Source organism: Balaenoptera borealis (assembly GCF_965194805.1).
Source record: "Balaenoptera borealis genome assembly, chromosome: 4".
NCBI lineage: Eukaryota > Metazoa > Chordata > Mammalia > Artiodactyla > Balaenopteridae > Balaenoptera > Balaenoptera borealis.
Window position 1 is genome coordinate 79,657,468 of NC_138861.1, and position 14,616 is coordinate 79,672,083.

A 14,616-nucleotide genomic window follows, 5' to 3' on the forward strand; every position below is an offset into this window, starting at 1 on the left:
TTCTAGGTCTTCCTTCTACCTGGCAAAATAATTTAACTAGCTTTTAATATTAACATGTCTAAACTATAGGAACCAAACAGAGGCAATAACATGACAAGGTTTAAGATAAGATTTTTGAAATCAGATACGAAATGTTTAACAGAAAGGTTCCAAGTTCTGAGGAGGATATTTAGAATTGCAAATAATGTATCCACTACACAAGACATTTGTATTTCAAGACTAACCATCAGTACTGAGGTTGAAGACTCATGACTTTCCCGAGGAATAGATGCCATAGAATAGACCTGGTCCTTCCACTGGCATGTGTGGCATGTCTAGGTAAGTCCTGCACTACTGTCTTGCTGACAAAAGTAAAGAAGCCCTTTGCTTTGTGGGATTTGTGCTGCCTTTCATTTTTTAGGTAAGCAGCCCCTACGTAATTATAATACAAGCATGAAATGCCTCGTTACTCAACACCAAGTGACCTGAAAGTGGGATAAGAATAAGCCAAGTTGTCTAGAGATCTGATTGTTCACGTAAGCCTTAAAATATAGACTTCCTTTCAAAATATCAGGATGTTTCAGAATTCTAGATATGTTCTATTTTCTCATTTCAGTGGGTATGGGGGAATTATACATTTTTTATATGTGTCTTATGGCCATACATTTCAAGAAGCAGATTTGAGCAAAATTCTCTTGCTTCTTTGTGCAGTACTGCTTTTAGACCCAGAGCAGAGGGACCTTGCCCTGGACCCCAGAACTCAACCAGCGGTGACTTTGCCCCGAGGGGACTTTAGGAAATGTCTGTAGACCTTTTTTTTTTTTTTTTTTTTTTAATTTATTTATTTATTTTTGGCTGTGTTGGGTCTTCGTTTCTGTGCAAGGGCTTTCTCCAGTTGCGGCAAGCGGGGGCCACTCTTCATCGCGGTGCGCGGGCCTCTCACTGCTGGGGCCTCTCCCGTTGCGGAGCACAGGCTCCGGACGCGCAGGCTCAGTAGTTGTGGCTCACGGGCTTAGTTGCTCCGCGGCATGTGGGATCTTCCCAGACCAGGGCTCGAACCCCTGTCCCCTGCATTGGCAGGCAGATTCTTAACCACTGCGCCACCAGGGAAGCCCCTGTAGACCTTTTTGATTGTCAGTCCAGGAGTGGTGTGGTGATACTAGTATTTTGTGTGTGGAAGCCAGGGGTGATACTGAACATCCTGCAGTGCCCAGGACAGCCCTGCATAGCTAATAATTATCTGGCATAAAATGTCAGTAGTGGCAAAGGTGAGAAACCCTGATTTAGAGGGACCACTCTGGTCTTTCTCCTTAGCTGTGCCTCACCTCATGGGGCAAAGAGTCTGCCCACCAGAGGTATGCCTACCTGGAGCCCGGTGAACTGTTTTCAAAGTGTGGTCCCAGACCACAGCATCTGTATCACCTGGCATCTTGTTAGATAGGCAAATTGGGGGCCCCATCTCAGACTTATCAAACCTGGAAATCTGGGTATGGGGCCAACAATCTTTGTTGTAACTGGTCCTCCAGTTGATTCTAATGAATGCTAAAGTTTGAAATCCACTGTTCCAAGGAGTCCAAGAATTCTGTATTTGAACCTAAAAGATATGTTGATCAAGATGGGAAGATAGAATATGTTTTCTTTAACAGCTTGTTAACTTGATTTATAATATCTAAATATGTAGACATATGGGCCTCCATTTATACTCTCGCTCTGGGCCCCTCAAATGTTTGGGATGGGTCTATGTCTTAGTTTTCTCACACTGTGAAAAGAGGACACTGGAGTAGATTGTTGCTTAAATTTCCTTCTCTGTATATGATTTCATAGCTGCTCTAGAAGCATTTGGGTCTGACTGTATTCCCTGCTCAGACTCCCTTAGGATACAGTGACTTTGATGCTTCATCACTAGCAAGATGCTTTTTTGCTCTTTTGCTCTCTACCCAACAGGATTTGTCTCTTGATATAATATGGAAAAAGATAAGTCAAATGCATCACCAACTGTTAAACAGAATTTGAGCAGTTAAGTTCCAGATATGTTTTAATAGCATGACTTACATTATGTACGTAGTTATACAAATTTAAAAGTATAGACAAACCTACTCTTGATAAGTTTGTAAATTGACATTACTCTTTGAAGGGGAAGTTAATAAAAAATTTACATTTTGATTCAATAGTTTTATTTCTAGGAACTTATTCTCAAGTCACATGTGTGCATGTAAGCAAAGGTGAATGGTTAAGAGTATTAACTGCTGCTTTTTTTGTTATAGCCAGAAATTGGAAACGGCCTCAATAGTGGATTGGTAAAGTAAATGTACATCCATATAATGGAACACTTTGCAGCTATGGAAAGAACATGGTGTGTGCCCTTAATAGAGGAGGGCTGCGTAGTGTTCATAGTGTTAGAAGTGGTACTCTGATGTCAGACCAAAGAGACTCAATACCAGAGCTGTGTGACCTTGGGAAAATTACTTATTCTCGCTTTGCCTCAATTTTTTCATCTCCAAAATGGGGAATAATAATAAAGCATACTTCACAAAGTTGTTGAGAGGATTAAATAATATAAAACAAGTTACTAATCTTTTAGTGCTTGCCCTACAGAAAATAGTTATTAGTTAATAATAATAATATCATTATTATTATCTATAGCTATTATTATGCAAAGACTTCCAAGATAAATCATTAAATGAAAACATCATCAACACCACGCAGAACAATGTGTATAGACTAAAAAAAGAGGGGTGTATGTACAAGGACTACAGAAAAAGCTTGGCAAGAATACTCAAATGCTATTTACAGTGATGGTTTTTATACATCTTGGATGGGAAGGATATTTTTTCATTGTATAATGTTTGGGTTTTTTCCATGTATAAGTATTACTTTCATGATTTTAAAAATTTAAAGAAAAAAGTAAAAGTTGAAATCACACAGATGCTCAGATTCTGTATAATGGCAGAAGCCGACATATGGATTCACTGATATTTTTTTAATGGGCCATAAGATGACATTTCTAGGGCTGCAAGATTTATTTTTGTGCAAGAGAAGCATGCTGGGGTTTAAGAATTTCATGGGAAACTAACTTTTGTAATGATACTGCCTTCTTGTTGATGATGAATTTCTTAGATTTTCCACTTGGTGTAACTGAGAGATTCAGGCTAAATTGCCTTTCTTGTTGGAGGTTAATGAATGAAATGCAAAAATATCCCTTGAGGTGACTGAAGGGACCTCGCGAGTTGAAAGACTAAAGCGTCCTTTGCAATGATTTTCCTATTTAGCATCAGTGCAAATCCTGTGCTGACTTGTCCCCATGCAAGTCCCTGTTGCCCTGTGAATATCTGCCTAAAGAATGATTTCATTAAATAACAAATCTGAAGCCGATCTTCCTTTGGCTTTTTGCGGGTAAAATGCCTGGATTTAGGAGGCCACAGATTGTTCTATTGCAGAAAGGAATTCTCAGGTTGCAGCTATCAAGAGAAACACCATGAGTGGTGTGTGTGGCCTCTGATTTTTGTATTTTCCATCCCACTGTGCCTCTGCATACAGCACTTCTGGGATTACTGAAAAGCCAGAGCCTCCTTTTGGTGAAGGAAAGAATTCTCATTTTGCAGTAGGTTTTGTGACATCTTCAAATATAAAACAGTTCATTCAAGTTTCTAAATAAATTAAAGCTTGTGCGATGCTTCTTAAAGCATGGGCAGGGTTTATGCCATTTGTTTTTAAATCAAATGATTAGAATTCATCCATGATTAAGGACTCTGTTTTGTTTTTAATCTTTGGTTCTTATTCTATCCTCAAGTCTTCTCTTTAGAGGGTTTTATTCTTTTTAAAGTAACTGGATTTGGGGAGGATTTTGTTTCTTTTATTTTCTATTCTGTAATGACAGTAGTTTTAAAATAATCGGTAACCAGGGGAAGTGATAATTTTTCTTTCAATGCCGCTGAATCTAACTTTTCTTCCCTTCCTGTGCCCCCCCTTTTTACAAAAAATTGGCATTCTATTATCAAAAAAAGAAAGTCACTAAGCTCACAGACTTGATGCTACTACAACTTCAAGATTTCCAGGTTCATTTGAATCCTCAGCACTGCTTGCCATTCTTTTTAAGTTATCTTTGATGTGTTTCTCCAAATACTTCCACCAGGGAACAATTTCATATACACGTCACTTTCCTCACCATTATGCACCCCTGCCACCCCCCCACACACCTTCATTCGAGGAGCCCCCCTCCTACTTGAAAAGAAAAGACTGTCTGATTGTCTGATTTGAATTCTCCTGATGAATTCTCTTGAATTCTCTCCCCATCTCCAAATCCAACTAAGTACCTGCTTCCTTCTCTCCTACTCTCAGATTCAGAAGGAGCCCTCGTTCCTCCTATCTAAAATGAATTCCTCTACCTCTCCTACCCTTAATAGCATCAGGTGATAAAAATCCAAAAGATTTTCTTCAAATATGGATTGCCTAAGTGAACCAATTATTTCATGAGGAATAGGATATTTTACATAAAAACCCAAACACTTTTGAAACCTAAGGTTTTAAATCTTGGGTACATCTTGGGTACAAGCATATTTATTTGATGATTGAATGAGACATTGACAGGAAAGTACTGGTGGAGTTTGAGTGAGAATATAGGTAAACAGCAAAATGATGTCGTCTAACTCCTGTCTCTACTTTCTAGAGACCTTCCTTATTTTTAGTGCATAAAGATTCTGCAGTATGTTGAAAAAATTCCACTTACAATTTTATACTGTCTGAACAGACACTAAATGGCCATTGATTCTCTTTACTTATTATTTATTTTAAGGTATTGCTTTATTGCAGGAATACCTTGGGCAAGAAAAGTGAAGGAAAAAATACTCCAGGCAGATAAATTTTACTTTTGATCCCTGCCTAAAGTTGCTCTTGTTTTTCAGGTCTTGGAACTTTTACATCGTATATGTTAGAATTCCAACACATCACAAAGTTCAAATACATGTCAGCAGAGAGAATGACTAAAATAGCTGTAACGGTGTGGATCTTTATCGCTTCAGGATACTTTTAGTAGCTTCCCCTCTTGCTCATCACGTTCCATGCCAAACTTCTTCGAATACTCATCCCCCTGTTGAAATATTGGCTGATAACTTAATGCTTCTTTTTTATAAGAGAGTAAGTGCTAAATAATGATATTGCCTGGTCAAAGATCATTGTACTTTGAATATTTATCTGGTGTTTGCCCTTCTGTCAGAGAACCATCTGTGACCAAACTGATACAGGAACAGGAGCAAGACCAGCAGTGGCTGACATTGCACTCCGACTGGGAAAGCCTTAATGGGACCACTTTGCATGAACTGCTGGTAAAAGGGTAAGACACCCACCACTGGAGCTGTGTAGAGTGGATTATGGAGCAAACATCTCTCATCAGGACCCTTCTTCTGTTTCTAATTTTAAGATAATCCACATTTGTCACATCAAAAAAGAGCTTCCATAGAATAGCTATGGGCCTTTATATTTCAACATCATTTGGCTTTTTTTCTTCTTTGTAGACATAGATCTTTTTCTCTTGGCTCATTACATTTTTCTTGAATGATGATTGCAGAAACTATCACGGTTAAGGAGGAGGAACTTGGGTTCTCATCTTGGAGTTTTTTCACATCCTATTAAAAATAAATTCTTAATATCTACACTTTCTACAGATGTTACATGGGACTAGTTAACAGAAGAAATTGAAATAATGGCAACTGATAAAACTGGGAGAGCCTGAGGAAAAAACAGACACAAAATAAAATTATAATCAAGTAACCTTGAAAATACACTTCTGAAAAATTTCCCCTAAAAAATCATGGCAACATTGCCTCCCTCATCTTGGGTAGGGGTGCAGGAGAAAGGTAAATTGGGGGAATTAACACTCATTTAGTGCTTGTTACATTATAGGGACATAGCTATAGAGTATTTAAATAACTTGCTCAAAACTCACAGCTCACAGATGATAAGTGATAGTCTCTGAACTCAAACCAAGTTTGTCTGACTCCAAAGCTTTTAATAAATGTTAGAGAAATCAGTACATAAGAACTCTAAAGAATAAAACTAAAGGTGGGCCATTTCTCTTTAGAATGTCTTGACATTTTCCCCATAGACCAAACTTGCAACCAAATTTCTGAATAGTTGTCAACTGAAGCACTTCCTCCAATGACCTGAGTCTTTCAACAGTGATTTGTTTCCCCAAACTGGGACTGCCAGAAAATCCCTTTCAGGTTAGATAGATAGATAGATAGATAGATAGATAGATAGAAAGATAGATAAACTCATTCTAAGTTGGGAGTTGGTGGACCTGTTCTAGTCCCGGCTTGCCAACTAGATGTGTGATCCTATAAACCGCAATTTCCTTTAAAATAAAGAGTTGAGATACATAGTCTTTGGTCTTTTCCTATTCCTAAAAGATATGACTTTAAGATCTAACAACAACTAATTATTTGTATCTCTTCTATGCCAAGTTCATTGTTAAGCTCTGCGGGGATGTAGGAGTGGATGAGGGGGACAAGGACCCTGGTCTCAGGAAACGTACATTGCAGAGGTAGACAGAGAGACGCTAAGCTAGTAATAAACAAAATGAATTTCAGATATTTGGAAGTGTTACAAAGAAACTAAGGATAACGAAATAGAGAGTGAGGAGGAGATGCGACTTCAGGTTGTGAGAAGGCAAAACGCAAATGTGCTTTTTCTGTATTATGTAATTTATTGTATACACATATCCCCATGCAAATTTAGCAAGAAATGAAAAGACAGTAGATCTTCAAAAAGGAAGGTGGTAATGACATAGTTAGGGTTTTCTTTTTTCTGACATACCTAGGATTCTAAGCATGTCATAGTATTTTTGACAGTCCCAACATGTTTTTTTTTCTTTTAAATTTGCATTGTGAATAAATGCTTGGAAGAGAACTTTGTGGTTAAAACTTAGTGTACCCTAAGCTGAATTCTCTTGTGCAGCCACATTGATAGATGCTTAAACCATGTTCTTGCCTTCAAAGCTAAACTCTGATTTTTAGAAAGTTCTTCCTTTCCTGAATGCACTTTTTCTATAAGTTCTCCCCTGCCATCTAGAGTTACATGGTATGAATTTAATCCCCTTCTTCCTGTCAGCTAATCATAGATACACAGTTTAACATTGAAAGTTTCAGCAACATAGAAAACAAAGATATGGTTGCCAAAGGGGAAAGGGAAGGGAGAGGGACAAATTAGGAGTATGGGATTAACAGATACAAACTAGTATACATAAAATAGATAAGCAACAAAGATTTACTGTATAGTATGGGGAATTATATTCAATGTCTTATAATAACCTATAATGGAATATAATCAGAAAAAAACTGAATCACTATGGTGTATACCTGAAACTAACACAATATTGTAAATCAACTATACTTCAACTTAAAAAAAAAAGATAATAGAAAAAAGTCTCAAGATTCTTTTCTAGTCTAAATATTCAATTCCTTTCTCTGTTCTCTGACTTTTTGAAGTAATATTTTATTTCTCTCAAGCTATTTCTCAGCTTCTTTTGGACATACATGTCCTCTCCATAAGCATAAAATTCTGACATGCTCCCTCCTCACCATACATTCTGAGAAGCAGACTAATGCCTTTCCTTTTCCTCTCCCTACTTTGAAAATCATTGAGTCAGTATTATGGGTGGTGCCACCAGCCAAGATGATGTGGGAAACTTTGCTAACAGTAGTTTCTCTTCCCACAAATGTGAAATTGTATAATGATGATATTAAATACACTTTAAAAAAGTACATCCTTCATATACCTCCACCTCCAAGGTGATATCTGACCACAGCCCTGCCTTGAGAATTCCTGACTTAAGTATAAGCTATTTCCTGCCTTTCACTGGTAAAGTGTTGAAGTGAACAATAAATATGTAACTGAATAGTATGCCATTTTATGTTTCCAAATCTAGGCAGTCCTGTCACAGCAGAAGTAAGATTTCTCTTCTATGTACTAAACAAGGTGAGAGAATTAGTGGTGTAACAATGGGATATGAACTTAATTTAACTGGATTGGCTCAAGGGAAAAAATGATCACTTGTACGTGACAGCAAAGATGCAAGCATCTAGCTGGGTTTGGTAGTGAGTCACATGCTGTCTCCTGCTCCTTGGTAGACTGTGGGCGCCGCCCTGCTGCCCGAATGAACAAGAGGATCCTCGGGGGTCGGACGAGTCGCCCAGGAAGGTGGCCCTGGCAGTGTTCCCTGCAGAGTGAACCCAGTGGTCACATTTGTGGCTGTGTCCTCATTGCCAAGAAGTGGGTTCTGACAGTCGCCCACTGCTTCGAGGGGTAAGCTGCACCTTTTCTTTTGCTTTGCCTGATCATTCTGTCACTTGGGTATTCTTAATGGCATATGCCATTCTGTAATTCAGTGCAAAATCCACAGTTGATCTCCTTCCCGGGTCCTTATCTGCTTAGATTTTTCTACCCTTGGTGTTATCATCCTATATAAGTGCTGCTCACTTATTGGCAACAGATGTATATTGCTTATGATTTATGTCCTAAGGAGGGAGGAAGAGGAAGAAGTTTAGAAGATTGACTCTCTAGCCAGCTTTAGTCTCTTTTCTAGCCCTCTTACATACATCAAATGCATATGAAGTTAAACAGAGCAGATTTGCTTGGATCCTACAGTGAAGTTAGCATGCTGGAGGAATTGGTGAGGAGTTTGGGAAGTAGAGTGAAAAGTATAATATGTGTGTTAGTCAGGGCTGTCCAGAGAAACAGACCAATGAGAGAGAGAGAAAGAGTTTTCCGGGAATTGGCAAACATTCCTGGAAGCTTGGTGAGTCTAAAGTCTGATGGGGTGGCAGGCAGGCTGGAGACTCAGGGAAGAGCTGCAGTTCAAGTCCAAAGGCAGCATGCTGGCAGAACTCCTTCTTGCTCTGGGGAGATCAGTCTTTGCTCTATGAAAGTCTCCAACTGATTGGGTAAGGCCCACCCACATTATGGAGGGTAACCTGCTTTACTAATAGTCCGCCATTTTGAAAGCTAATCTCTTCCACAAAAACACCTTCACAGAAACATCCAGAAAAATGTTTGGCCAAATATTGGGGCACAGGGCTTCCCTGGTGGCGCAGTGGTTGAGAATCTGCCTGCCAATGCAGGGGACACGGGTTCGAGCCCTGGTCTGGGAGGATCCCACATGCCGCGGAGCAACTAGGCCCGTGAGCCACAATTACTGAGCCTGCGCATCTGGAGCCTGTGCTCCGCAACAAGAGAGGCCGCGATAGTGAGAGGCCCGCGCACCGCGATGAAGAGTGGCCCCCACTTGCCGCAACTAGAGAAAGCCCTCGCACAGAGACGAAGACCCAACACAGCCATAAATAAATAAGTAAACAAATAAATAAACCCAAAGTTTAAAAAAAAAAAAATATTGGGGCACCATGGTCCAGCCACTTGGCACATAAAGTTAATCATCGCAAAATACCTAAAGGGAGCAGAAAAATAAGACCAAGGGGAAACCTACCCCAAGTTGACAAACATCACTGTAGAAGGTCCTCATCTATTTTGACTGTTGTTGTGTAATTTAGGAGCAAAAATAAATAAATAAATAAGACCCCTAACCAAACAATAACAAAATAACAACAACAACAACAAATAACAACCATTTTTTTTGCGCATGGAAGATTCTGGAGATTAGACATCTAGACAGGAAATAGCTTATGGTTTGTCTCTGCTCAGCAATGTCTGGGAACTCTGCTGGAAGGAACTAAGGTTCTAGGGGCTGGCACCACCTGAAGTCTGGCAGTGGATGCTGCCTGTTGGCAGGGGCATTTGTTTCTCTCCAAGTGAGACTCACAGCTTGGTAGCTAGCATTCCCTAAAGTGGGAGTCCTAAAAAGGGAGCCAGGAGGAAGCCTTTTTTGATCCAACCTCCAGAGACACACAACATTACTTACACTATGGAGTTGGTCAGAGCTGTCACAGCCCCACACAGATTCAAAGGGAAGAAACATAGAACTCTTCTCTCAGCGAGAGGAGTGGCAAAGTATTTGAGGACATGTTTGAAAAACCACCATACCGCCCATTTTCTTCTTTTTATTTTTAATAATTTTACTTTATTTAAAAGTAATAATAAATAATAGCAAAAATTTAACACAAATAACTCACAGTTCTGTCACCTCATTAAATTGATTATTTTCATTTTACCAGGTTAATCTGTAGAAAAAAATGCAATTTCGTTTTTTTGCCTATTTGTCTATTATTATTTTTTCTCAGCTTTGCCACTTACTGTGTCAATTTATAAACTTCTCTGGGCCAAGTTTCCTCATCTATGAAATGAGGGAAATAACCGTCCCTACCTCACAGGGTTGGTGCAGGCATCAAGTGAGATAGCCTATGTAAAACCTTAAGAACCATGCCTGATACCAGTCAGTAAGACATCAATAAAGGTAAATTTTTCTTTTTAAAATATTATTACTAAAAACATGCATTCAGGGACTTCCCTGATGGCACAGTGGTTAAGAATCCACCTGCCAATGCAGGGGACATGGGTTCGAGCCCTGGTCTGGGAAGATCCCACATGCCGCAGAGCAACTAAGTCCGTGCGCCACTACCGAGCCTGGGCTCTAGAGCCCGCGAGCCACAACTACTGAGCCCACAAGCCACAACTACTGAAGCCCGTGTGCCTAGAGCCCATGCTCTGCAACGAGAAGCCACCGCAGTGAGAAGCCCACGCACTACAATGGAGAGTAGCCCCCACTCACTGCAACTAGAGAAAGCCCGCGTGCAGCAACAAAGACCCAACGCAGCCAAAAATAAATAAAACAAAACAAAACAAAACAAAAACACATGCATTCTGACTTTTCCCTTAGCATTACGGCATGAATATTTTTTCATTTTGCTAGCTCAATTTTTATCTCCTTCCATACTCTCTCTCCTTTATTTTCTCATCATCCTCAAGGTCACCCCTAGTGATTGTTCCTCCACAGCTATAAACATATATTTTTCACAGGGTGTCATTTATTTTTACAATTTGAAATCACACACTATACTTTTGTTTGTAAGTTGCTTTTCTCATGTAGCAGTATATAATGGACGTCCCCTCCAAGTCAGTTGATGTAGCTCTAGCTCATTCTTTTTCAAAGCTAAATGATATTCCATCATAGAGATTCACCATACTTTTTTTATTATTCCCCAGTTGATGGACATTCACGTTAGTTCCAGTTTGCTATCACTTTAACAACACTGCAATACATCTTATGCAAAGCTACTCACCTATTGGTACTCTTGTTTCTACAGAATAGAGTCCCAGAACATATATTCATCTCCATATGGGGGTTAAAGAAATGAATATATGTATCCTTTCTTGGAATGCTAACCTAGTGAGGAGACAGACATTTAAACAAGTAATTAGAATATAATATGAGAAGTGATTATAAAATGGAAATGTGTATATCTAGCTATTTGATTGCTCTTTTTGGGGAAATATAATGTAAAAAATCAAACCAGAACCTCCTCTTGAGAACTTTTAATGTGTAAGAACGACCCTAAATGATTGGAAGAGTCTGTGTAGTATGTCAGGAAATACATTGCAATGTTATTGCTTTGGAAGGGGCCAGATGTTTCCAGATGTCTTTTCCAGTTCTGATTTATAACTCCATGATAAGCAGAAGATTGTACTAGCAAGAGTACATTTATCAAAAGACGATCACCTAAATGAATCCAACAGCTCTTTAAGGGAATAACACCTTTTATATACTAATTCATCCAGTTCATGCACCACTTTGGTCAAATTTCCATATGTGGTATCCCAGTTTTGTCTTTCACTGACAGATCTGTGAAGTTAAGGAGAAACCTTGCAATAGAGAAGAAATGTGTTTATAATTAAGGAAATGGATATTCTATCAAAGGCCCTGGTAAAATTTCATGGAACATTAGACTTCACAGAACTGTCAAGTGGGGCCTGGCCTATCCATAAGAAGTTAGAAATTGCCCAACTTCAAACAAGTCTTCGCTTGAATGTGTACTAATAACTTTGGTTCTATTTTACAATCTTTCCAGTGGCCCTCAAAACTTTTGAGAACCTCTAATTGTAAGCCTTACTCTCTGTAGGATCCATCAATTGCTGCAATTAATGGGATTTACTTCATATCCTGATTCCATACTTTGGCAAGGCCCAGTGTGACCCATCTGTAGTTCTTTTCAAGCCTGTCTCTTTTAATTATATTCATGGAAAAAAAGGACATGTCTTGCTCCTGCATGGAGAGGTATTTAAAAATCCCAAAGGAAAATTAAAACCATGAGGTACTACGTTGATCAGATGAAGTCCCAGATGCCATAGTAACAATTCAACTTCCACAGCTCTAAGGAAGAAAGACGTTGAGTTTCAGGGGTAATTTAACAAGCAATTTCCTTGCCTTCTTCCACCTCCAAGAGACTTAAGGATGAACTTCCTAGGCTGGCACACAACTAGTAGTTATCAGAAGTGTCTGATTCCTCTCCAGGAAATCTGCATGAAAAACTATCCTTTTACTATAAGATCACAACCCTTAACCCTGCCAGGTCACCCATGTCTTGATTTCTACCACACCAGCTCTTCACTCCAACAAGACTTGTGTTTGCTTGTCTGCGCATCTCCTCCTGTTTTCTCAGTCCATTTGTCTCCTCCTCATCTCGTTTCTTTCCCCAGGTAACCTAGTGCACTGGGACCATCACTTCAGTCCTCTCACCAGGACCTTCAACTTCTTTGCCCCTAGATCTTTCTGCCATACACACCACACAGACCTCCAACTAAGAGTCAATATGAAGAGCACGTTTTCAATCCTATATTCATGCTCTTCCAAACTGAGGAGAACATTACCCAAGGATGCAGATTAGTGTCATGCCTGACTTTCAGCACCCATTGGACCCTTAATATTACTCAATAATCTTTTCACCTATTTCTGGACAGCTGCCTTTCTCATTCTCCACAGAAAATAACTATTGACTTACCCACCTGTACTGATCTAACAGTCTTTTAATACAGTCAGGAAAAGAAGTGAGAGGTTTGATCTGACGTTTTATTACTGAGCCCATGTCATGTTCTCATGGTTACTTCTTTATCTTCTAGGTGCATATAAACCATGCCATTCGTTTGCAATTTTTTCTTTCCGTTCTGTCTACTTGAGAGATTTGATCCATTCCCATCAAGTACTAATGTCCACTAAAATAGGAATTCTCCATTTTGGATCCATACCTCCCCTGGGGTGCTGTTTTCCAGCATCACCGGTGAGTGAGCAATTGTGGTGACCCTGACCTGACTCCATGCTCCCCACTGCCCTGCCCCCTAAGGAGGCATCCTCTGCATCCTCACTGCTCCAGTGGGAAAATGTATGGGTCTAGGATGTAGCCAGCAGTTGGCCTAAACGTTAGGCCAATTCCCATAGTTTTTGGGGCTCACAGAAACTGGGAGTTCTTCCCCTTCTAATCTTTGCAGTTACTTACTTGTTTCTTCTTGTCCTGCGACTATCCACGTACTCTGCACCTGCACCTGAACAGCTGGTCATCGCTGGAGAATATCACACACCAGACTGCTAACTGAGCTCATGTCAAATGTATGATCATGAATCTCAAATGAGCATCTAACAATATGGCACCCATCCAGTATATGTTCACAGTTAAAGCCACTTTTCCATCCTCAACTATTTGACATCTTCTCCTCTCTCCCCAAATCTCCTTCACCCTCCACTGGTCTCACCTCATTCTTTATGAAGAAAATAGACATCATTATATGTTTTGCCTTGTCTCACCCCTAATTCCAACAAGTTACCTGTATCTGTGGCCACGTTCCCTCCTTTCCCTTGAGTTATGGTGGAGGATGCGTCCTTGCTCCTTTTTAAGGACAATCATATTTCCATTCATCTTTCAAAGACTTTATTTTAGATGTATTTATTTTTTTTTAACATCTTTATTGGAGTATAATTGCTTTACAATGGTGTGTTAGTTTCTGCTTTATAACAAAGTGAATCAGTTATACATACACATATGTTCCCATATCTCTTCCCTCTTGTGTCTCCCTCCCTCCCACCCTCCCTATCCCACCCCTCTAGGTGGTCACAAAGCACAGAGCTGATCTCCCTGTGCTATGCGGTTGCTTCCCACTAGCTATCTGTTTTACATTTGGTAGTGTATATATGTCCATGCCACTCTCTCACTTTGTCACAGCTTACCCTTCCCCCTCCCCGTGTCCTCAAGTCCATTCTCTAGTAGGTCTGTGTCTTTATTCCGTCAAAGACTATTTTAAAATCATTTCTATTTTCATCAATTTCTCTCTTTTTTGCTGGATCATTCCCTTCAGCAAACATGCCTTAGTGTCACCAACTTAAACCCCCTTCTCTTGACTTCACATCCCTCTTCAACTCTTGCCCCATTTTGGCTAGTACTCACAGTAAAACTCCTGAAAGAGTTTCCTACAGTCACTGTCTTCACTTTTACACTTCCTGTATTCCCCTCAGGTCACTCCAGTTGGGTTGTCATCAAGGCCACTACAGAAATGACACTTCCAAAGTCTTTAGTGACTTCCATCTTGCCAAATCCAATGGTGGATTTTCAGTTTCTAACTCACTGGAACCCTCCCTAGTATTTGATTACTACATCCTTCTTAAAATACTTTCTTCACTTTTCTTTTAAAATAACAAAAAAATTCTTA

The 14,616-nt window shown here is 39.6% G+C and overlaps 2 protein-coding genes across 2 annotated transcripts in view; one reads left to right on the forward strand and one right to left on the reverse strand.

The window, feature by feature from the left end:
* The window catches only part of CORIN (corin, serine peptidase), a 270,732-nt gene that overhangs the window by 219,349 nt on the left and 36,767 nt on the right, over window positions 1–14,616 (forward strand). Inside the window, 3 exon segments of the mRNA XM_082390479.1 lie at window positions 5,192–5,308; window positions 7,901–7,950; window positions 8,103–8,277. Coding sequence (XP_082246605.1) covers window positions 5,192–5,308; window positions 7,901–7,950; window positions 8,103–8,277 — 342 coding nt within the window.
* The window catches only part of ATP10D (ATPase phospholipid transporting 10D (putative)), a 181,807-nt gene continuing 172,508 nt past the window's right edge, over window positions 5,318–14,616 (reverse strand). Inside the window, exon 25 of the transcript XR_014244096.1 lies at window positions 5,318–5,703. The gene's annotated coding sequence lies outside the window, so the exon portion shown is untranslated. The remainder of the gene's footprint in view (window positions 5,704–14,616) is intronic.